The following is a 23680-nucleotide window of genomic DNA, read 5'->3' as shown; positions in this document are numbered from 1 at the left end:
CCCCGCCCCGCCTCCCACCCCCTCCCCCTTCGCTCGCGCTCACTCTCTCTCTCTCTCTCTCTCCCGGCGCAATTTCCCCTCTCGCGTCTCTCCGCCGCGGCTCCGTACTCCGGGCTTGCGTACTCGGCGCTCCCGGCGTTTCTGCGAAACGACGGACGCCGACTTGACACGCCCGCGTATCTCTTACGAGAATACGCGCTCTCTCGCGATCGCTTTCCTCGTCGGGCCTTCGTTCGGACGAAGCGATATGGATAGAGGGTGGAGACTGCATGGAGAACGGTTCTTTTAATCTTAATCCGTCATGGCGGCGATCAGCTGTTGCCGACGCTACGCACGCCCAACGCGGACGGTTGTTTTTCGCCGTCAGCTGAGAAGCCCGGTGACGAAACCGACGCGAGCGACCGATCGCCGTTGCGCGGGACCAAGTCCTCGCTCCGCGAGACGTTCCCACCGTCACCCGCCCCACCACTCCCTCACCCCGGCGATACCATACTGCGCGGTGTTCCCCGCGAAATACGTCATATTTCGGCGAGAGTCCGCCGCGAGGGATTACCTGTACGCGCATCGAGCGCCGAAACGATCTCGGCCGCGTTCCGCGTCGCGTTTTCGCAGAGCGGGGCCGAGCTTTCCACTTCAGCTGTCAGTCCTGGTCGGCCATTTTGCGTCAGCTGAGTCGCCCGGTGACGACACACGGCGAGTGGAGGGTCTGCGCGCGTCGAGCGTACGCCGGCGTGTCCGATCCGCAAAGTGGAGTATGCCGTTTCCGCCAGCGGTAGACATTTGCAAAGCTCGCCTTCGAGCTCGGCAACGGCAACGGTGGATACAAAAGGATACGAGCATTATTGTCCTAACGGTGTAACTGCATGTCCTATTCTTCGTCGTTTTAGTTAAAGAGCGAGACGCCTTGTGTCGAGCAGAACGACGACCTCGATGCGTCGACGTTACGGCCGAATCCGAGTACGAATTGCATTGCAGGCCGGCAGCATTCGTTGACGGCGCATGCGAAGAAAGCCGAGGACGCGCGTCAGCTGAGGGCGCCAGCGGATGACACGCGGAAGAGTGGATGGTCTACGAGAGCTCGTAGCGATGACGCCACGGGTTCCGTTCCCGGCGTCCGACGCGTAACAGATGCGCTTTTTTCCCCTCGACACCGATCCCCGACGGGCGAATGTTCGTCGAGCGTGACGCGGGATTACGATTCGTTAATCGTCCCGGCTCGATTCGAGGCCGTCCGAGGCCATCTCTCTCGATCGGCCCGACATCCCGGCCGGCATCGATTCTCGCAAAGAGACGCACGATCGTCGCATTGCCGGACGCGATCGTCATGGCGGCGCTCGGAGGACGCGCGATGAAAATGGCCGGAAGATGTTACGAGGGGGACGGTCGGACGTAAAGGCGGAGGGGAGAGGGGAGGAGAGGAGAAGGTGGACCGGTGAAATAGAAGGCAACGGTCCACGGCGTTCCCAGCAGCCTATCCTAGATTTATTTCCGTGGACGTTGCGCAATATGCGCGCCTCGTTCATCAGCTCGGTAATCGCTGACCCTTATTATAAGATACAGAGGAAGGATAATGAGCGCGTCGTTCGTGCTGAAAAATCCTCGATGAATTTCTTGTTATCTCATTATCTTGTTATCTTGATATCTCGACGCACTCTTTAACAAATAGTTCATTTCAGTCTGCGCCACTGCGACGAATGTCTGGAATGTTAGAAATTTCCAGGAAGCAGGAGCTGCAGGGCGTTAGCAGTTTATCAACGGATTTGACCTGAGAATAATATTCCGACAGATTATAGCAGGCCTGTCGAATTTCAGCTCCAGAGCCAACACGCAAAGCCATCGATGTAAAAATATATTCAGTGTAAGATTTTAAGAACTATAAACTGTTGATAAGTGTCGCTTAGATGCGTGTCAACACTTTACAGTCCCCGAAATTTTACCCACATTGAATTTTTTTACATCGATGGCTCTGCATTTCAGCTCTGGAGCTGAAATTGGATAGACTTGGATTATAGTATCCACTGCTTCCACATTAAACTAGTATTCTAACAAAAACCAAGCAGATTCTGCTATTTCGTAATTATTTGAATGATATGTTCCATTTTAGTAATTACGAAATGGTAGATTTTGCTCGGGCTCTGCATTCGATCTGCTGTCGTCTATATTGTATTTCGCTAGCAAATTTTGTTATAATTCTGTTGCTGAAAAAAATTTGTACTTGCGGTTATTTTGTAAAATCTGTTTCTATTTGCTTGGCTATCTGGATTGATAGTCACGTTTATGTATTTTTGTATGTATGTACATAAGAGAAAAGAAAGATCTAAATAAATAATCGTAGTAAGATTCCTTCTATAATAAGATCAAATGATAATAAATACTAAAATTGATAAAGGGCATTTAGGAATCCGCGCTGTAATTGTTGCGCTTAAATTACTGAACGAACCTCAGTATATTTGAAAGTATTTAACATAATTGAATACAAATACGTTTCGGCTAAATTCTAGTCAATCTTCAGCTTAACGTCATTAACAATAGAAACATCTACACACGTGATATCCTTGGCTATCTCTCAGTTATTATCCATAACCAGCATTAATATGCTGGATAGTCTCATGGGGATAGAAACCTTAAAAATCGTCATTAGTGAAAAAACAATGAGTAACTAGAATGTATATAGATTATAATTAAAAGGAAGCATACCCCAGGAAAAGAAAGATCAACATATAAAAATATATAATTTCTAGCGTAAATATTATTTACATTAATTCTATTAATAATATTGTAGATAAATAAATAAGTTTTTTTATAGCCAACTGTTTATATAAAAAAAGCAAATTTTGTACGTTTTAATGTTGAGATTGTACCGATTCCTTCTCAGCCATAATTGATTACGAATTGATTACCGGATGAGCATAATTTTATTTATTTTACACAGATTGATGAAAGGATTGACATTTTATTTAATTTATACATGGTCATTACTATTGTTGACCTTCTATCTGATTTATGTCACAATAGGTATGTAAGATTTTCGAGCGATTTAAGGACTTAATTTTTATATTTTTAACTGCCGTTCGATTTACGTACCGTACAAAATACAATAATTAGTCTTTGTTAACATTGACTTGATAGAGATTAAAAAAACGTTTGTTTCATTGTTGATCAAATTTTTCATGTAAAAATGTACGTTTAATAATAAGCATTTAACTTGGCTCATAATTTATCATTTTATAAATTTAATTTTTAAATACATAAATATAAATAAGTGCAAATAAATATATAAAATATACATCGGCTCGATTTACGCCAAAGTTACACCGATGTTATGAAACTGGCCAATCACAGTTATTCCGTTCTTCAAAGAAATAACTATGATTGACCAATTTTATAACATCAATGTTATAACTTCGGCGTAAATCGAGCAGTGTAAACGTATAAGTCATAGTCTACTTATTCTTCTTGAAAAAAGCATGTAACGCACACTTAGCGACCGAGAGATTATTAGTCTCGAAAATAGATCTACCGTTAACCGATAATAAATATTTCGAAATAGTAAGCCTATCGAAAGAACAACTACAACAAAGCGCTAATTTACTTCATAAAACTTCTTAGGTCATATCTAACTAACTTGAATATTGTCACAATTACATTACTAACAAATAAAACTGACTGCAGAAGTCGAAAATCAATTTTCGTACCAATTATCGCCGGAATTTCAATCTCGCGATATGAATCGCATGCCTAATAAACAATTAAGCATAAAAAGACAGCTGTTGTATAAAGTACATTGACACATACATATATATATATATATATATATATATAAAATTAGAGTTTTTAAAATAAGCTTTTTTTTCTTCAGTTAAGGCAAGGCGGAAATAACAATGTAACTTAAACACAAACGTTTCCCATCTTGGGTGTGCAAAACATGGATGCATACACAATGTCAAGGCGTACTTTACAGCACCGGAAAACTTAGGGAAAGTTTGCACTATTCTATTAAAATCGGGTACGTGTTTTTCTCAACGGAAGAACCGCATGGGGTCTCATCACGGTCATTTCTTTCGGTTTGTAGTAGAGGCACTTTTTTCTGGAAACGTCTCGATTTTACGATCGGACCGTTGTGTCCGCCCTTGGTGAGCATGCTTCGTCATTCTTGCAAAATTTGTATAGAAAGACACCCCTTAATTCTCTTCTGAATTCTTGAATGGCAATGAATTGTAGACGAACAAATACAAAATTCTATAAAGAGAAATGAATAATGCTGTGAAAGTCAAAAATAGGTATAGTCATCGCAGGTAAAATAAATGAAGAAACAGGTAAATAAATGAAGAAAACTTATGATTAATGGCTTATTGTAGAAAGCCCATAAGTCACATGCACTGTTTTCAAAGCTCGGCTTTTCAGCAATTAGTTCCGTCTGTCCCTATAGAAATTTGACAAAGGTAGTTTTCCTTCCTCTCGGCTAGTAAAATATCTCTCGCGCCACAGATTCCTGGAAAGTATACGATATATATGAGCAGGATAAGACGATGATATGACGCGTCCCGATATACGCGCTTCGTCATCCGTACGCTTGGTACGTATGCACGGTTAAGATAAGATTACGTCCAGTAGACGACAGTTTCTTGCCTGGTTAAGACGAGACGACGACCCGATCGGACGTGAAAAACGTTAGAAAAGCGATAATAATGCTGGACGGCGAGACCGTCGAATTCGGCTCTTCGTCCATCCCGTGCGCCACATCATGACGCGCGAGGCCATCGGGACCTGGCTCATCGTCCTCGTCCTCTACGAGGTTGCATTCGATGTCTCAGGATGGTGTCCGTCGTTGTGCGAATGCGATACCTGGTACAATTTGCAGCATGCTTCGTGCACCGGACGCCATCTTTATAGCATTCATACAGGTGCGCCGAGCACCGTGCAAGCCTTGGATCTGTCGAATAACTCCATATCCATTTTAAATAATTACGAACTAGCTGTGAGTATTGTATGAGCAGCCTGCATTTAACGAGAAACTAGGGTATCACGATATAAAGATCATTTATCACTATAGAAGTATCTACTGGAAGCAATAACGCTAAAAATGAAAAATATTCTTTTTTTGTCGTTTTGGAACTTTAATGATGAATTGATGATAATTTATTATGACAAGTGTCCATAGTGTTAAAGTGTAGGACAATGGACAATGGAAATTCATTTTGCCGTGTATATATATATATATATATAAATTTCTATCGTCTATTTATATATCTGACTTAATACATCTCTAATACATTTGTAGGTTTGTATCTTTTTTTACTAGCGGATGTTTTATTTAAAAAATTCCCCATTTCTCTCGTTTTTGTTCTTATTCGTCGTTTGCTCTATAAGGTACTTTGAATCTTTCTTTGAGACACTTTTAAAACCTTTAGTTTGATAGAAAGTTTTACCTGACAATGAGATCTTACTTGGGCACTTTGATCATAAATTATCTACCAGTTTATTAAAATTTTTATTTAAATTTCAAAGTGACAAAAAAGAACATCTTTTTATCGTTGCCTTTAGCGAACATTTTTATAATAATAAACGATTAACACATCTTTCAATTATATATACAAATTTGTACATATAAAATTGAATTCCGATATAAATAATGTACAATTTAAAGTTTTCTCGTGGATTACAGAGGATAACAATCGGGAAGTTCTTAAAATTAAATATCTGTTGTTTTATAATGAAAGTGGAGGAGATGGAACGACTGAAACAATACCCTGCAGGAAATATCTATCACTGTTATTAGCATCATATATATAAAAAAAATATACGTTTATAAATCTGTATAAAAAGTCGAAAATTCGGCTGATTGCATAGCACAGTAATGTATAATAGTCAGACGATCTCGATATGGATAACCATTTCTATGAAAGGAATCTGAATTTTTTCGAAAACATAGTTACAGTTAAATTCAAATATTAACAGCTTCAACGATTTAATCAATAAATAAGTAAAATGCCTTCGCGAGCCATCGCTGATTGAAGAGCGTAGAGAAATGGTAATATTATGATTAAATCTCTTACAGTTTGGATAATGTTGAAATTTATTCTTCAAAACATTTCGATCCTGGATCTGGATCCTCCTCAATGCGAACAAATTGACAGAATTACAAAGAAAATTTTCTGATCACATTAATCATTCTAAACAACTTTGAATAAGTCAAAAACACATGTGTTATATTTTTATCTGTAGAATGTCAACAAATTAAAAAAGAAATTAAAAATGACGATGTTTCAAAGTTACCCGGTTTGACGTGAAATGCCTCATATACATATATATGTATACATGTATGTGTTATGTCGTATAAAATCATATTTCCTGCTAATACAATAAAATACGTAAAAAAATCTTTTTTTTTAACTATAGGAGATGAGTCATAAATGTTTTAAAATTTCGTGAGCATGTTTCTGAATAAAAAAGAAAAACAAATATTCTTATGAACATTATAGGTCACAAACATTTCGATTATCGAAATAATGAATACAAATACTTAGATTTAGAATAATGATTGATTATCAGATATTCAGTTGTGCTCAGGCATGTGTGGAAAATGATGGAGGACATTTTGAGCTTTTTTTTGGAAATAAAAAAAGTAGATACTAACCTGAAACTTTAAATAAAGTCATTATATCGTGTCGCGATCCATTACTTATGCCAATAAGTAATGGATCACGACACGGCGATAACCCGTAAACTTTTATTGACACTTCTGAAGGAAACACCCGTGAAAGTTTCAAAAGTATTATTAAAGTATTATTATATCTGATACTACTGTGTTTACAATAAAATATTTGAGACTTTATGTTTATAGAAACATTTGTTCTTTTTTTTATCCAGGAAGATCCTCGCAAAATTGTAAAATATACTTATAATTCATTAAGTGGTATATTGAAATTCAATTTAATAATTATTATGTTGTCAATTAGAAACTATGTTTTAACAATTTGATTTAATTTGATTTAGGTAAAAAATTTTGTCAATTCGGATAAATTCGGATTCGAAGAAATTCAATTCGATACAATTCGATTCTCAAAAACTTTGATTTTTACATTTTTATGTGCTAATGACAAATTTTTTAAATATTTTATAATAATTAATTCATTTCATTTTGTCCACTTATTGCAAAGCAGCCATTTAGTTTCAATTTCCCAATTGTCATTCCATATATAGTTAAAATTTCAGATAAATTTTAAATAAACTTTTAAATATTAAATGGGATATATAATACTCCTATATAATACTCATTGTAACATTTCTATTTATTTTAGGAAGTAGGATTGACAAGACTTAAATATTTAAATTTGTCCGTAAATGCGATTAGCGAAATTGGCCTAAACGCTTTTAATGGATTATCTGAATTGACAATTTTGGATCTATCCCGAAATCATCTTTACTATCTCTTGTCGGAGATTTTCATGCCAATAAAAAAATTGCGAATTCTACGGTTGTCAAAAAACAATTTCAATTCTCATGTGCCGAGACTGGAATGCCCCTGGCTCACGGTAATAACGAGAATGTTAATTAAGATATTTCCTATTAATATCATTATATTTACATCAATATTTATATTATATATTGCATTAATAGAATAATATTAACGTAAATATAACTTAATATTTTAGCCAAGTATTTGCCATGAAAACGTTATTTAAATTAAGTAAAATATTCACGATAATAAAATTGTAATATTTACCATTGTAGCTAATATCATTGACTTACATTGATTAACAATTAATTTTGATTTGTATATTATACAATTTTGATTTTGATTTACAATTAATTCAATTGTATAAAACGATATGACACTTTCTCATTTAATTAAAAAATTTTTTTTCTCAGGACTTAACTCTGGATTCGTGTCAAATTAGCCATGTACCAGCGGATATGTTTATTGGACTCTCGCATCTTCGTACTCTTGATCTTTCAAATAACTTGATGATTCAATTAGATACCGTTGCTCTTGAAACGTTACAATTTTTAAGAAGATTATCAATAGAGGGGTAAGACAATGATGTTATCGAAAAATTTAACATTTGGCTACATTTTAATTTGTACATAATTTTTTATATGTGCATCATTATAGATGTAATTTCAAAATTATTTAGAAGCAAAATAACACATATTTCAATATGTTTAATATATTCATACGCAAAGTACACTTATCCTATAAAGTACAAAACAATTAATTATAAAAAGTTTATTTATATTTACTTTCTAATAATCTTGCATTCTCAGTGTTTTAATATTTCTTCCTTTTTCAGAAATCCCTGGTCCTGTGATAAGCTTACGTATGATTTGCAGATATATTTGACCCGCAAAAACATACAGTATCATGCAGTATGTGCAAAAAATGCGGAGCCGAAGAAATTTGAAAAAATGATCATTTATGATCCACGAATTAAGTATGAGAAGCGTCGTCCATTAATAAATTTGAACCCGAACATCAAGAAAAACGTGACAAAGAATTTTATATCTACGCCAGTGCATGAAGATACAATTACTTGTGTTACTACGACAGATGAAACAAACTTAACGAAAGCGTTTAATTCCATATCGCCGTACTGGTTTCTCGTGGTCGGATTTTTGCTCGGTATCGCGAGCGGCATGTTAATTTGTTACGTTTGGATCACAAGAAAGATATGTCGTTGTAGACGACAAACCGATAACGATGCTCAAAGAGTTTCGTTGCTACAGAATCTGTGGCAATTTGAAGATCCCCTTAATGACACCGCAATATCCTGCCCAGATACTCCACCGCCACCATATCGTGAAGTCATGCTGCGACCGGGACGTTATCGTAATGTTTCAATTACAACAAATTTAAATAATAATGTTGCCACAAATAGCACGGAATATACTTAAGTATATTAATTTTAAAGGTAAGATATTACTACATTGTTGTTAACTGACTTGTCACTTTGAATTTAGTGCACGGATTAGCATGCTGCATGCTGACAAAACCTCATATTTATTCTATTGTTTAAGAAATATTAATGTATTGAGAAGCACAAAAATAGAATGATATTGACTTTATTCTAAGTTACGAATTTATAATAAAACTACTTTGTACAGAGAAAATTTTGACACGTTATTTTATCAAATCAATTAAACGTTTAAAAAAATAAAGAGCAGGCAAGAAATTATAAATATTTCAATATTTAAATAAATAACAGAATGTATTAACAATCGAAAAACACGCTTCGATTCTGATCACTCTGTTGTCTTCTAATAGATGATGTGCCATCTTTCAAACATAATTTTTAAACATATGTATTGTAAATGCCAACACTTATTTCTCTATGAGATTTTAGTTTTATGCCAATTTATATATAGTTCTCGTAAAATATATATTGCAAATTAAAATTTCTTTCCGCTACAATGTTAAAAAGAAATAATTTGGTTTGCTTCTAATAATATGTGCATAAATCGATAGGTTAATAAAATAACTTCAATTATAGAAAATTTATTTTATTCATAAAATAGTTAATTCAATAACAATAAAAAATTAAAATACAATACATATTGTATCGTATTTTAATTTTTTATTGTATCATATTTCTCAATAATATCAACGATAGGCAAATTATAATAATGTTTTACGAGAAGGATCCAATTGCGTACATCGCTAATTGGCAAGAATAATTTAATATAAAATATTCTCATTGGTAACAAAAACAGCGAGAAATTATTAAATTACACATCGGCACGACCGATGTGAGTGCATGCATCCTATCAGAATGTGGGCTAACGGGACCCTCTTGCGTTTTACTACATTCTTCAATAGCCATGTACAAACCGGACGAAACCAGTAGCCTGCTCATTGTGCAATTGAACATGGTTTATTGGATCTATAGAAGCCAATCATATTTAATCGTTCGACGAACAGCTTCATCAGCTTGAATACGCCTAATGTTTAGAATATTGCAATGATAGTAGTTGATAATCTTCTTTTTTTACTTTTTGCATGTTATGTGCATATATATATATATAAAATATAGAGACGTAATGTTATACATGTACATGTATAATACAATGTGCATAATTTTAACACTAATTATTTTCGTTTGAACACAATGACATTAGGAGCAGAATGGTGGTGATTGCTCGAGACTCCGGGTCATTGTAATGTAACCTCGTCAAGCCTCATATTGTTCTCATCTATGCTTTGTTGGGTCGTATTTAAGGTGACGGTCTTACCGCCAATCGCGGCGATTATGTTTTCCGTTACATCATGATTGTATTTTGTGCCGCGAATATTACTAATCACACTCGCATCTTGGGCGAAGTCGGTCGATACTAAGCCAGCGGGCAAACTCATTCTGATTTCTTCCACGAAACCGTTTTGCACTTCCAAACTCAAATTTAGGCGATATATTTTACCATCGTGAGCGGGAAAGTCAAGCGTGCGGGTAACTATAAATTTCGGCGTCCGGCCGAAATTCCAATCCCAAGAACGGAACTCACTGGTGAAGTTATCAATTCCTAGGTAATATACATAATTTATAGAATTATTTTTAATCCGTTATTAACTAACTATATATATTTCATATTCGGTAATTTTTATTTTATAACAAAATGTATGAAATTATTTTAAAATCAATCTCTCATGTCTTCAATATATTTTTTAAATAATAACAGCTGTTTTTCATACCAGGAAACCAGTCTTCGGTTGGATTGATAAACTTGAATCCCTTTTGTTGTTCAACGAGATCATATCTTCCGTCTTCGAGAGCGAGGGCTTTCGTACGCAGATATTCCCAGCCAATAGCAGACAAGAGCTTATCCATTTGGATATTTCGGTTTATATCAATCAAGTTCATAATTGGAGAACGTATAGAAGTTGTCGCATTTGTAACGATACCATTCTGAAAGTATATTTATTCATTACTTGCCTTTTTCTTACTTTTTTGTGCATAATAATCATGGAATTATCTTGAACAAAGCGCGATATTGATATATTGTTGCATTATGGAATCATTTTGTGACACAAATACATATTTTATTCTATATGAAGACACACGTATGCGTCAGCAATATGGAGGAAGAACTTACCTCTTTTCTTTCAAGAATAGAACTCAGATTGGCTTTGTTCACGTTGACCAAAAGCGTGCAATGATGATAGGCATTTGGTTTTCCCAATTTTGCAGCTGTTCCAGATACCTATATTACATTGTAATTTAAAAAAATATAATACATCTTCGAAATGTAACTTTAATAACTTTTAATAAATTAAGAATCTTACACAATTTTAAAGTAATCTCAAAGCGAGCAGCATACAATTTCGCAATTAGTTGCTGTAGATAAAAATCTATTCTTTACTACAAGATTGTTATATCATTGTGTCGAACCGTGTGAATTATATAATACATATACAAGGTCAAACGTTTAGCAACTCTTAAAAAATTGACATTTTTTGGATTACTTACTCAAATAATAATGTCCTTTTTAACAATAATTTGTCATTTAGATCCAATAACAATTTCTGGATCTAAGGAATTGTTAAAAAATTAATGGATACTTATATAATCTCAAAAATATCAATTTTTTAAGTGCTTCCAAACTTTAAGCCTAAAGTGTATATACTGATCATATGATATTACATAATATTATACAAAAATTAATATTTAATTTTGAATTATTGCATATAAATGAAATGAGATTTTTTTGTAAATATTTTATATTAAAAGATACCTTGCAATCTTCATTGACTACGATATCTTCTCGCTTGTTGATCACACTCTTCAGTCCCCATTGCCGAAACAAAGCGTTCGTGATGATGTTTAAATTGTATCTTCGATTATATCTTTCACGTGGAGTAAAAAATGTCAAGTTGAGATTACCATTGTCATGGTAAACGGTACCACCGCCGCTATTACGGCGTGCCAGCGCAATGCCTGCCTTTTCGGATGCTTGAACATTGCATTCAAGCCAGGGATTCTGGTGGCGGCCAAAAACCACACAGGGATCGTTCCTCCAGAACAGCAAAACGTGATGCTTGGAGAAGTCAAAGTTGCGATACAGCCAGTGCTCCAATGCCAGGTTGACGAACACATCCGTGGATTGCGATATAAATACTGACTTCTGGATGAAATTATCATTGTCGCGTGCATTAAAGGTCGACGCATACCTAGTGATCCGCTTGGCAGTTTGATGGGCACTGTCTAGAGATGAGCAGCACCTGACAGTGACACGTAGTCTAGCAGACAAAGACATTGCGTGTAGCGTGTAAAAGCAAAGTGGAGTATCCTGGTTGCGTTGGGCAAGCGGTTGATCGCAGACTACCTGATCTATTTAACGTCACCGTGACGCAAGTCACACGTACACATATATACGTATATATTACATATACATATATCAGTCTTGGATATAATAAACCGTGAGGCACCGAAATTACCTCGGTGAGATCAGTCTTGGATCAATCTCTGTTTCTCAGTAGACAAAGAGTGGCCTCTACTGAGAAAAGCACATGGAGACGTTGGTCTGGCTCGCAGTTATGGAGATCAGGTAGTCGTGCAAGGCGATGGTCTGATGCAACCACTTCCAGGTCTGGTCCAGGGAATTAATGCGGTACCGGATACCCAAACAATCTCGACAGTCCTTTTGCATTCCTCCTTTTGCTGACAGTTTGAACCGAAATTAAATATCACCTGCGCCGGAAGTAAGGTACTAGGCTCTGATCTAGCCTCTCTCTACAACTTCGTCTACGTAACCTACTCCTGCTACCTATGGCACACGTAACTTTCCCGAGATGTCGTCGACGGTGTTTCGTACAGCGCGAATCCAAACGTCGTTCGTCGTGCCTGCACTAATGAACGTGAAATTGCGTGAAATGAGACGAGAATTCGGTCTTTATACGGCATTCTTGTTCCACTTGCCGACGGAGAGGGGATTCGGCACTTTTCGCCTTCCGAAGAGGTTATCTAGGTTCGAGCACAAAGTACAGCTGACCGATGCGTGATACAGCTGCGACGCCACTCTACTCTCGTCGGTCTTGGTCAGTCCTTGGTCAGTCTCATCCAATCCCTGTCTATTCCCCGCGTGCGACCGAATTTTGAACCAGGCGCGTAAATATCACGATAAGGAGCCCCCCGTCGTCTCGTTAATTGCGTGTTATCGCCAGACTGTTATCGCCATTGCCTGTTTGCAATACGTCTGGCTGTACCGATCGATTTTGTACTCTATAGTTCATAAATATTATTTTCAAACGACAAATATTTTATATTTTACTCTGACTTTTAAAGTAAGTGTTTTCGATATTATACTGTTGATAACACTATGTTAGAGTAATTAACGCTATTTTTGTTTATGTTAATTGTATTGTATGTAAATTTAAATTATTTAAAGAACATTCGTCGAGTAATTCTTGAATCGATTTTACATTTGGTATTTCCCATTATTTCGTTTTTTCGTTTTAATTTGTTTTAATTATGGGTTGCTTTGAAAAATATGGTATAGACAAACGAAATTATGAGAAATATTGTAATATCGATTTAAGGATAGTTGGAGACAGTTAATTTGATAAATATTGTTTTACCGGTTAAAAAATTTGTCATGCATGAATATCTATAAATATGTATAAACATACATAAACATGTATAAATATTCATAAACATAATTTTATATGAAATATAAAATATACATCCCTCTTTCTTTTGTAAAATTACTTTTTAGTGTAATAGAAATAACAATAGTTAATGTGAAAACATTAAAAATAATTAAAACGGTAATTTTCGCACTATTTGTTTTAGAAAAATAAAATTGAAGAAATGTGAAAAAAAATACTTATGTATAATTACATATAAAATTATAATTGTGTATGAGCAATTTTCTTTACATTTTCCTAAACTTTTCTTCTAAAACGAACAATGCGCAAATTATCTCTTTATTATTATTTTTGATGTTTTCACACTAGTATTATTAATTCTATTATACTAAAAAGTAATTTTACAAAATAAAGGATGTATGAGCATGTATGGACATATTTCATATATTATATAATTATATATTATGAATATTTATGTATATTTATGTATGTTTATGAATATTTATATATGTTATATTTATGTATGTCTATACATATTTATACATATTCATGCATGAAAAATTGTTTACCGGGTAATAATTTAAATTTACATACAATCAAAATTTGTGACAAAAATAGTGTCAATTCCTATAAAGTGTAAAACATTAATATAGTTTTAAAATACGAAATAAAATATAAATATCCGTCGTTTGAATATTTATGAGCCGTAGAGTACTTAAAAGTGTTTAAATGCTTCTTTTGCATTTAAAAGAAGATCTTAAAAACGTCTTATGTCACAATTTTAGACATTGTGTATTGTCTGGATAGACACGCGAGAAATAAATGTCATTATGTCGACGGACTTTTAATAAAAGCTTTTTATCTTACGTTAACAACTCCATAGAAATCAGTAGTATATACTACGGTAAATAGATAAAAATTTATTTATTACATTATATTTTATCTTTTTTTATGATCTCTATTTCTTTTTATCTTTGCTTATCTATTTATATCAAAAAGGGACACATAAATGAATCTTTTCGACTTGTAGTAATACAATAATTTTCGATTTTGTATTGCAACATTGCTGAAGTAATATTGTAAAAAGATATCTTTGCAATATCTCTGTAATGTTGCTGCAAGTTTCCGTGCTGTACGCTTATAAATTCGATCAAGTTGTATTAATAATTCAGTTGGAATTATTAGAATCAATTCTTGAGATCAAGGCTATTGTGTCATTTTGCGCTCTATATATGTGTTAAAATTAATCTATCTTCGAAGCTAAAAAGAATTGAACAAAAAACTAAGTAAACAAGTATTAATTATTTCAGTTCGATTTAATTAACGTTAGAACTCTAATTGAAATATCGATAAAGACTCTTATAAAAAATCCATTGTATAAAGAAAACTGAAATAATTATATAAAAATCCATTATATAAAAAAAACTGAAATAATTACTTGCCATTCTAATCAAATATGTATAATAGCCTCATAGATATTCTAACAGAATAGATATTCTAATAGAATATCTATGAGGCTATTATACATATTTGATTAGAATGGCAAGTAATTATTTCAGTTTTTTTTATATAATGGATTTTTATATAATTATTTCAGTTTTCAATACAATGGATTTTTATAAGGGTCTTTATCGATATTTCAATTAGAGTTCTAACGTTAATTAAATCAAACTCAAATAATTAATACTTATTGGCTATTCTTAGAATTTTGAAAAATTATTTAATTTTGTTTCTTAGGACTTACAATATGCGTAATACTGTGTTCCTCGATGAATAAGAATTTTTTATTTATATATATACGTATATTTATAATATATATGTTGATAATAGTGAATTTGACCAACGTGCATTCCTTTTGAGTTTGTTCTTTGTAACTTAATATAGCATTACTTGCACATTTTTAATGAAATAAGTATAAGTAATATAGACATTGAAGAGAAGAAAGAACGATGAAAAGTATGAAAAACTCAACAAAGAAAAAAATCTTCTCATTGTGTACGTAACTAATTATTAGTGTTATATAAATATAAATAGACAGATTGTTAAACTATTAAATAAATATTTTTTTAAAAACATGACAGTATTAAAATCAAGTATTTATTATTGCCGTCAAAACATTTAATTACATAATATCCATCATTAAAAATGTTTTCATCATTAAACTATAACTATAACTTTGTGTACAGTAACCTTTGACATGCACTAGTGCAATTCTAATTCGCTTTCTTGAAATTTCTTGTTTATCGAGGAACCGGCCATGAATACCGCTCTAATCTAGAATTTATCTAACTTAATATTAATATTTATCTAAACTGACCTTGATGAGAGAGAGAGAGAGAGAGAGAGAGAGAGAGAGAGAGAGAGAGAAAAAGAATTTTATTTTTAAACCCTCGATTTTTTTTTTTTTTATTTAAAATCTAATCATATTCAGACATCAATTAAAAATAATATAATATCAATGTATTATTTTGCACTTAGCAATATGTTATGTACCAAGTATTATATTACATTTATATTGTTGAATTTATAGCTCCGATGTGGCAATGAAGGCATCTAACGTATATAGGAAGAAAAAAATACTTCCAATTTATCCCAATCCTACATTGTAGGACTATTTACATATCCCAGATACTAAAGTTATATTTACAACACATTAAACTATATGAAATGTAAATAATAATATTAAAGAAGTAAAATAAGCGAAAAAGGAATTTGTGTCACAGTCTCTCACACGCCCTATATGTATATCGCGTGAATCTGCATTTCCTGTCTCGAAACTTATTTCCTTAGAAAATGTAATTACATGTATATTTTATTCTGGTAAACATCCGATAATAGAAGAAGTGATAAAGAGGGAATAACAAACAGCGTACATAATTAATTATCGCATTATACGTAGACGAGGATACGTAGACGGAGACTTTTTTTTTCTTTATTTCCGCGTTTTCCTTTATTTATGTATTTGTGACAATAAATTACTTGCTGCCATTGATATATCTACGACACTGCGTTCATTCGCAATATGGTGCATTGTACCGCCTCGTGAAAAGTCTCGTTCACGTGGCAATTACTATCATGCTTGACGAGAGAGAGAGAAAGAGAGAGAAAAAGAGGGCAATTGAAGCCTACCGATAAGAAGATACCGCGTCCCTCGCCCTACTACCCCCCATGAATAGCAATGTTGATGTTGAACTTATATAGTTCAACGTCACACGCGCAAAAGACCAAAAAAAAAAAGAGAAAAGAGATACTACAATCCGCGGGTCAAAGTATGATTTCTCGATAATTATCGCAATGTCGCTAAATAATTAATGATAAAAAATATTGCGATTTCTTCCGACGAATTAGCGATTGTGCATCCACTCGTTTTAGTTCGGTTGCGCTATGTAATTTTCTTCACATAATGAAGACATATAATTAAAAAAGGAGATGATTAACGCATTCGGATTTTTGGTCGCAAATAGAAATATTGCGACGGATCAGACTTAATATATACTTGATAGAAATTTTTATTTCTAACAAATGCTGCTCCGATCCAGAAAGCCAGAGATAAAAATATTATCAGAGAATAATCAGAATAATTTTGATAAATAATCAAATTGTGACAAGAGTTGTTTAGATGCAAATAAAGAAAATCGAATGGTTAATTACGAGCAGATTAAACATCGTGTTGCTGTACAAAACAAACATTAGCCGTATTCAACAGAGAAAGTAGCTTTGCAACTGTTATAAAAATGTTTAATATGATTGGTTTATATATTTAGATTCGGTAAGAAACTGAAGGCCAGATCAATCGTATTAAAAAAATTTTACAACAATTGCAAAGCTGTATTATCTGCTGAACGATTTATTCTCATGTCATGCGATAATAAAGCGCAAAAAAATAATGGAACAAATGAAATTTAAACAAATTGTACGTTTTGGTTGTCCTTCTTCAGCAAACAAATTAAACAGACATTTCTAAATGAAAAATTAATTCATTTCCTGAAGACGCAACATTATAATGATAAATAACGCCGATTAATAATAAACATTAATAATATATAATGAAAAAACGGACAATTAAGAGCCTTAATACGCGGTAATTGGTGCGATTAAATTAGTAACATATATTTCAATCTTACACATAAATATAAAAATCGTACGTTTCGGCTCAATTCGAGCCATTTTTAGCAGTCTTGTATAATAAAATCGTTATTTATTTATTTATTATTTGTTTAATATATCTCAAGAGCCCATCTCAAGAGCTGATTATTCGCTTTTTTAATAAACACTAAATTATAATGACAAAATTCAAAAAGGTCATGACTAAAGTCAGATAAAACATTCGAATTCCAAATCTAATGTGGATCAGTTGCGAGTTATCTATGATTAAAATCCAAACATAACATATAACTCGTTTAGGAGCGAGAAATTGTGTCGAAAATCTCAAATATATATTACTTGTTACAAGTAATATATGTTGATATTTAATAAATATTTATTTACAGCAAAGAAATGTTTACTTGAAATTATTCAAGAAAAAAATTACTTGTATTTAGAAAAATTTTTTGAGTGTGAGAAATTGTGATCGTGTCGAATTGTGATAAGGATTTTAAAATTTTGAGATATGTGTAGTAAGATATAAAATAATACATACAAGATATACAAGTGTTCTACATTACATCAAGGACTTTTTGATATAATCATCGATTAGTCATCATATAAATAAGAGATCTTTGACTTAATGTAGAAACACATGTACAAATAGATTTCATTAATTTTATTATTTCTTTGCTTCACCATGGAATGAGATAAATATTTGTTTTTATTTTTTTATAATATGATCTGTTATATATTCGTAATTAACTATTCGATTTTCCTTATTTGAATTCCTTATTTAAATCTTGGGATCTTGTAGAAACATCCCAGTTTGCTCTGCGATATATGCGTGTTAAAATTATTCGTTATTAAGTTCAGACTAGACAATCATCATAGGATATCGAGCCTTATGTTCACGATGTTAGAAATCAATGTGAAATCTTGGAAAAAACATTAACAAATTATTTGAACAATTCGAACAATTCGAACAATTGATCAATGCAATTGTTCAATTTCGTCTCCGTTTGAAATCTTGGAGCAATTTGTCGCATCGAGGACAAAATTCTTTAAGCCCGTGTCACGCATTGAAGATTGAGGATTGCGAATTAGAGATAATAGAGATTAAAATTCAGCCAACCACACACAGAATGAAACGGATTAAAATTATAATTTTCTGATTGGTCAAACTCTAATCTCTAATTCATAATTCTCAATTTCCAACGTATAGTGTGACACGGGTTTTAGAATAATATTCGGACTGCGTTCCGTTACACGTACAATATGCATGAGGTATCATTTTATCCTTGTTATTCGCAGAATATTAAACAAGAATAAAATAATACATCATGCGCGTTATGCAACTGTAAGTAGAAATCTATTTTAAGATCCGACGTGATTTATAAGCCGTAATTATACAGGCTTTAGAGAAGACACATATTAAAAAAAACCAACTGATTGCATGTATTAACCAACACGAAAACCGAGCCATTTTATTTGCGGTCACATTGACAAGAATATTAAGTAACCGATAGCAACATCAATTACTTTATCAATTCTTCCATTGAATATTTTTTCCTTGTGTTAGTCCATTATGTACGATATCCGGTTAGGCAATAAAATTCTAATTAGTATAAATAAGAATCTTATTTTAGACCGTACGTGTGAGAATATAATCGATAGACTAGAAATTAAGTGCCTATATAATAGTCGAAACATCTTTAATGCTTAAATAATTTGATGTGAATATATATATATATATATATTATATGTATGTACATGCACACATATCATATTTGTAGTTCATTCGGATTGCGTGTCGAATTGGTTTTCTGAACTTATAAATGTAATTAAACTACTGTAATAATATCACAAATTAAATTAAATTGACAAGCAATTTTTAATAATTCGATGCTCAGTCAGATATTACATTAGAAAGATTTTACTATGCTGAAAAACTATAATTAGTATTATTATCATCATCTATATTGTAAGTATGCTATAAGTAATTAATAAAAGAATAATTTTATTCAATAGTTAACAGAGTAATAGTTAGTAATTAATAGTTGATAGATTTTATTAATAATAGTTTTAAAACAGAATTAAATAATTTCTTACTAGAGAAAAAGACTTATTGTATATTAATTGGAATTCTCGTAGATTTAATTAGAAAGATACAATTCAGACTTGTAACTAAATATATCAAGTATTCTAATTGAAATAATCGAAAATTTAATTACGATTATCAGAATTTCGAGTCATATGATCAGAATTCGTTTTGCTCGTATTTCTTATTGGTTCGAATTCTATTACAAATTCTGTTTTATAGAAAGCTATAATTATACACAGAATATTCCTATAAAAGTAGTTCTTTGTTTCTTCATTTGTCATTTTTATATATGTTGTAAATTTTAGTTATTATTACCTTGCAACTGTAAGAATTCAAGATAATAAATAGCTAAATACAATTGTCTGTTAATGCAAAGTAATTTCAAAACTAATATTACGTCTTAAAGATTTATTATATACTTTTATTATACGTAATAAATAAATCCAAGATATGAACGAAGGACATTTTATTTCTACGAAAAAAAAAGAAACAAAAAGCTTCGCAAATATAAACTTAATGCGTCTACAATATATACAGCATGCTTGGTATAAGAAGAGTAAAAGATTGACTAATTACAGTTGAATGTGAGAAAAATAATCGACTGCGATTGGTCAATTTCTTACTCCTATTTTTTATACCAAACTTATTTCACATATTATACATATAAGATGCATTAAAGCCACTCTCTATATTCTTTACAGTGAAGCCTTACTCTGAAGAATGAAAAAGAGTTTAATTTTCAAAGTTTAAAAGTGAAATTTTATTCTTTAGGAGTGCATTCCAAAACTCGACTCTATCAACTCCGAGTATCTTTCATCCTTATTCAACACTCGGTGAACAACAAAGAGTCTGTTTTTTTGTGACTAATGTACACTTTCGGATTTAGGTATATGTTTAATATTTGGCGAACGCGAGGAAGAGAGAGTTCTAATGCAGTCTAATGCAGAAATAAAAAACAGACCTAAGTATAAGATGATACTCGGTGATAGACAAATTTTCGAACGTTCAGAGTGACAGTTCAGGTAGAAATTTCAGAGAGTAAAGGATTAAGAGCTCAAATGTACCGCCTCGCTCCGCGGAAATGAAGCCGAGGGAGACATATTCCTTCCGCATTTGTCCGATTTGTCGGCGCCGCGCGACGAGAGGACGATGCGCGCGGTAATACGTTTGTTTAACGGATTCCAGTGGAGAGCACACCAAGGGTACAGTGGTCCTCGGCGGCACGTTGACAATCACGTGAATTTGCAAGCAGCACGCTGGATGACGTCCGCAACCACACCAGTGAGAATTCGTGTCATTCGTGATCAGATTCGCCGTGCTATCGCACAAGCAACGCGACTTCTCTTTTTTGCATGCGCGCATTAATCTGTGACGCATGATTACTGCATTAAACGTCACCGACAATCACGTGATCTTGATTAACGACTTTTTTTTTCTTGCGCTGCACCTTCCTGAGAAACGAAGGTCATATAAATTCACATAAATTCGCGACAGTACCGAAATCAGTCATCTTTCCACGACGCATCATACCGTTTAGGATCATCGTCTCAGACTTGAACTTTATTCGGGTCTTATTTTTAGCAGCACGACGTCTAATCGAACGCTGAACTGGAGCGGGTCAGGCCGGATCACGTGATTCGGTGTTTGAGGCAAATTAGCGCCATTATTGCCATTAGCGCCGTTAGCGGTCTAGTCTAGTGGTCTAGTTGAGTGTGAGTTTAGTACAGTTTAGTACTTTAGTGTAGCATAGTGTACTTATATATAGAGATCTGTGGGGACTGTGGGTGACAATTGGCATTGGTGACAGTTTGCGTATATGAAAAGAGATTTTACACGTGCGAGAGAATATCGTCAGATAAGGTTTTTCTGTCTCACTTAAGCGACATTTTGTCATACACAGGAAGACGCAGCTCGATCGAAAATTATGGATACGAGAATACAGTATCCTGAGGCGCGCAGGGACGAGAGCGTCGTCGACGATTATCACGGCGTTAAGGTTAGGATGCATGTCGTAGAGTGTTTCGTTAATTTCAAATCAAAGAATGTCTATACCTAGTTTTCACGATAAGATATTTAACACTTATTCTCCGTTTGCAATCTAGGGGTCGATTATATAATATCTTGAAATGAGGTGAAAATTACAAAAGTGAATGAATTTGTAATATTAAAATATTTATAAGTTTGTTAGTCAACATCTAAATTTGTAATTTTCACCTTTCAAAATATAATACTCAATCGATTCTGTGGATCTTTTTTGGCACACAAACGAGATTTCATTCTCAAATTTTACCCTCATTTTTGCTCAAATTTCAATTTTTATTAAATAAGGGTTTTAACATTTGTGTTGAAAAGCTATTTGGTAATGAAGAGCAATCTTCAATTTTTTTGAAAATTAGAACTGTAAAAAAACTTGAATTGGATAAAAAGATGTAGATTGCAGATGAAAGGAGTGATTGCAGGAGGATTACTGATGTATTAATATTTAATTCAAATGTTAATGTGTTTTGAATCTTGACGGTATTTCGATGAACATTAAATTTTGTTATCAAATACAACAATTAGCCTTTATGCAAAGATTGTGAAGAGAGGTACGAAGCCTATTCTTTTTCAATACGCCAGAATTGAACTTGCATGATTCATTTTTTTTCGTTTTTAGAGAAAAAAAGATGAAAGATGAATTATGTAAGAAGTTAAGTCAGGGATATGGAAAAAGAACAGGCATAAGTATTTCAGGATTTAATGGATAAACTGCAGGAACAAATGGAAATAAAAAAAAAATAATTTGGCTAGAAATGCTTTATTATGAAATTATAAACAAATATTGAAACATTTTGGTGTCATTTTGGTAAAACATTGGCATTTTGATAGCATTATTTTATGACTATCGATATCCAACAGTTATTCTTTTCGAACTGTTATTTCAAAGTTAAACAAATATCAGAACATAACAGAAATAATAAATATGATGTGAATATGTACACAAGATAAATATGTACGACCTTTGCTTCCACATTCTGCATAATGGAAAATCCTTATTCTGTCTTAATATTTGTACATAAGTTTAACATTATTTTTTATTTTCACTTGTAGAATATTTGTAAAATCCTCCCATTTGTCTGTTAAATCCTGAATCTTGTATAATAAGCATAAATTAAAATTTAATATTTAAATCTTTTGTCTATAGTATATATTTTACACTCTGCAATCTTTTTGCAGCTCAGGTTTTTTTTATTATTCTAGGCTTTCAAAAATTATGGAAAAATTTAATTACTTTTTAATTCTCTATTATATTCTCTATATTATATTATCAAATAGTTTTTAATTTAAATGTTTATTTAATAAAAATTGAAATTTGAGCAAAGATGAAAGTGAAATTTGAGTCAAATTTTGCTTATGTAAAAAAAAACTCAGATTGCAGATGGAGAGTTAAGAGTTAAGTTTTAGTACACAGTTATGTTTTTAATACCATAGTTACTTAAGAAGGGATGATTTTTAAATATATTTAAAATAAAATACATTCTATACATATAATAATAATAAATATAATAGCGATATCACAGAAGATTTTATAAGAGTGAAGATAAATTTGAATGTTATATAAAAAGTTATATAAATATCATAAAAGTCAGTATTTTGTTTGTAGATAAGTGATCCTTATAGATGGCTGGAAGATCCAGACTCACCAGAAACAAAAGCTTTTGTTGATGCTCAAAACGCCATTACTAAACCGTATCTAACTGCATGTAAAGCTCGTGATAATATTCATGATCGTTTGAAGCAGTTATGGGATTTTCCAAAGTACTCGTGTCCTGCCAAGCATGGTGAAAAATATTACTTTTATAAAAATTCTGGTTTGCAAAATCAAAGGTATAATTTAAATCTTTAATTACTAATATATATAATATTTGTACTAATAT

General features: G+C 33.0%; 3 protein-coding genes across 3 annotated transcripts in view; 2 read left to right on the top strand and 1 right to left on the bottom strand.

Moving 5' to 3' along the window:
• The first annotated feature begins 4624 nt into the window (after positions 1-4624).
• Positions 4625-9104, top strand: LOC108746450 (amphoterin-induced protein 2-like). Its single transcript, XM_018483235.1, has 4 exons — positions 4625-4978; positions 7302-7535; positions 7873-8033; positions 8295-9104. Exons 1-4 carry the CDS (start codon positions 4745-4747, stop codon positions 8893-8895), a joined length of 1230 nt encoding a protein of 409 aa, XP_018338737.1. The 5' UTR covers positions 4625-4744; the 3' UTR covers positions 8896-9104.
• A 493-nt stretch (positions 9105-9597) lies between these two features.
• LOC108746463 (lipoyltransferase 1, mitochondrial) lies at positions 9598-12469 on the bottom strand. The gene is made up of 4 exons (XM_018483256.1): positions 11725-12469; positions 11086-11193; positions 10685-10898; positions 9598-10515 (listed from the first exon to the last, which is right to left on the bottom strand). Exons 1-4 carry the CDS (start codon positions 12244-12246, stop codon positions 10151-10153), a joined length of 1209 nt encoding a protein of 402 aa, XP_018338758.1. The 5' UTR covers positions 12247-12469; the 3' UTR covers positions 9598-10150.
• Positions 12470-12644: 175 nt separating this feature from the next.
• LOC108746445 (prolyl endopeptidase-like) overlaps positions 12645-23680 on the top strand; it is a 14210-nt gene continuing 3174 nt past the window's right edge. Inside the window, exons 1-4 of the mRNA XM_018483230.1 lie at positions 12645-13206; positions 20801-21044; positions 21664-21759; positions 23407-23622. Of these exons, the coding sequence (XP_018338732.1) occupies positions 20913-21044; positions 21664-21759; positions 23407-23622 (444 nt within the window). The 5' untranslated portion in view covers positions 12645-13206; positions 20801-20912. The remainder of the gene's footprint in view (positions 13207-20800; positions 21045-21663; positions 21760-23406; positions 23623-23680) is intronic.

This window comes from Trachymyrmex septentrionalis, unplaced genomic scaffold, assembly GCF_001594115.1.
Source record: "Trachymyrmex septentrionalis isolate Tsep2-gDNA-1 unplaced genomic scaffold, Tsep1.0 scaffold171, whole genome shotgun sequence".
Lineage (NCBI taxonomy): Eukaryota > Metazoa > Arthropoda > Insecta > Hymenoptera > Formicidae > Trachymyrmex > Trachymyrmex septentrionalis.
Note: the sequence above shows the minus strand (reverse complement) of the source record. Positions and strands in the feature narration are given on the sequence as shown.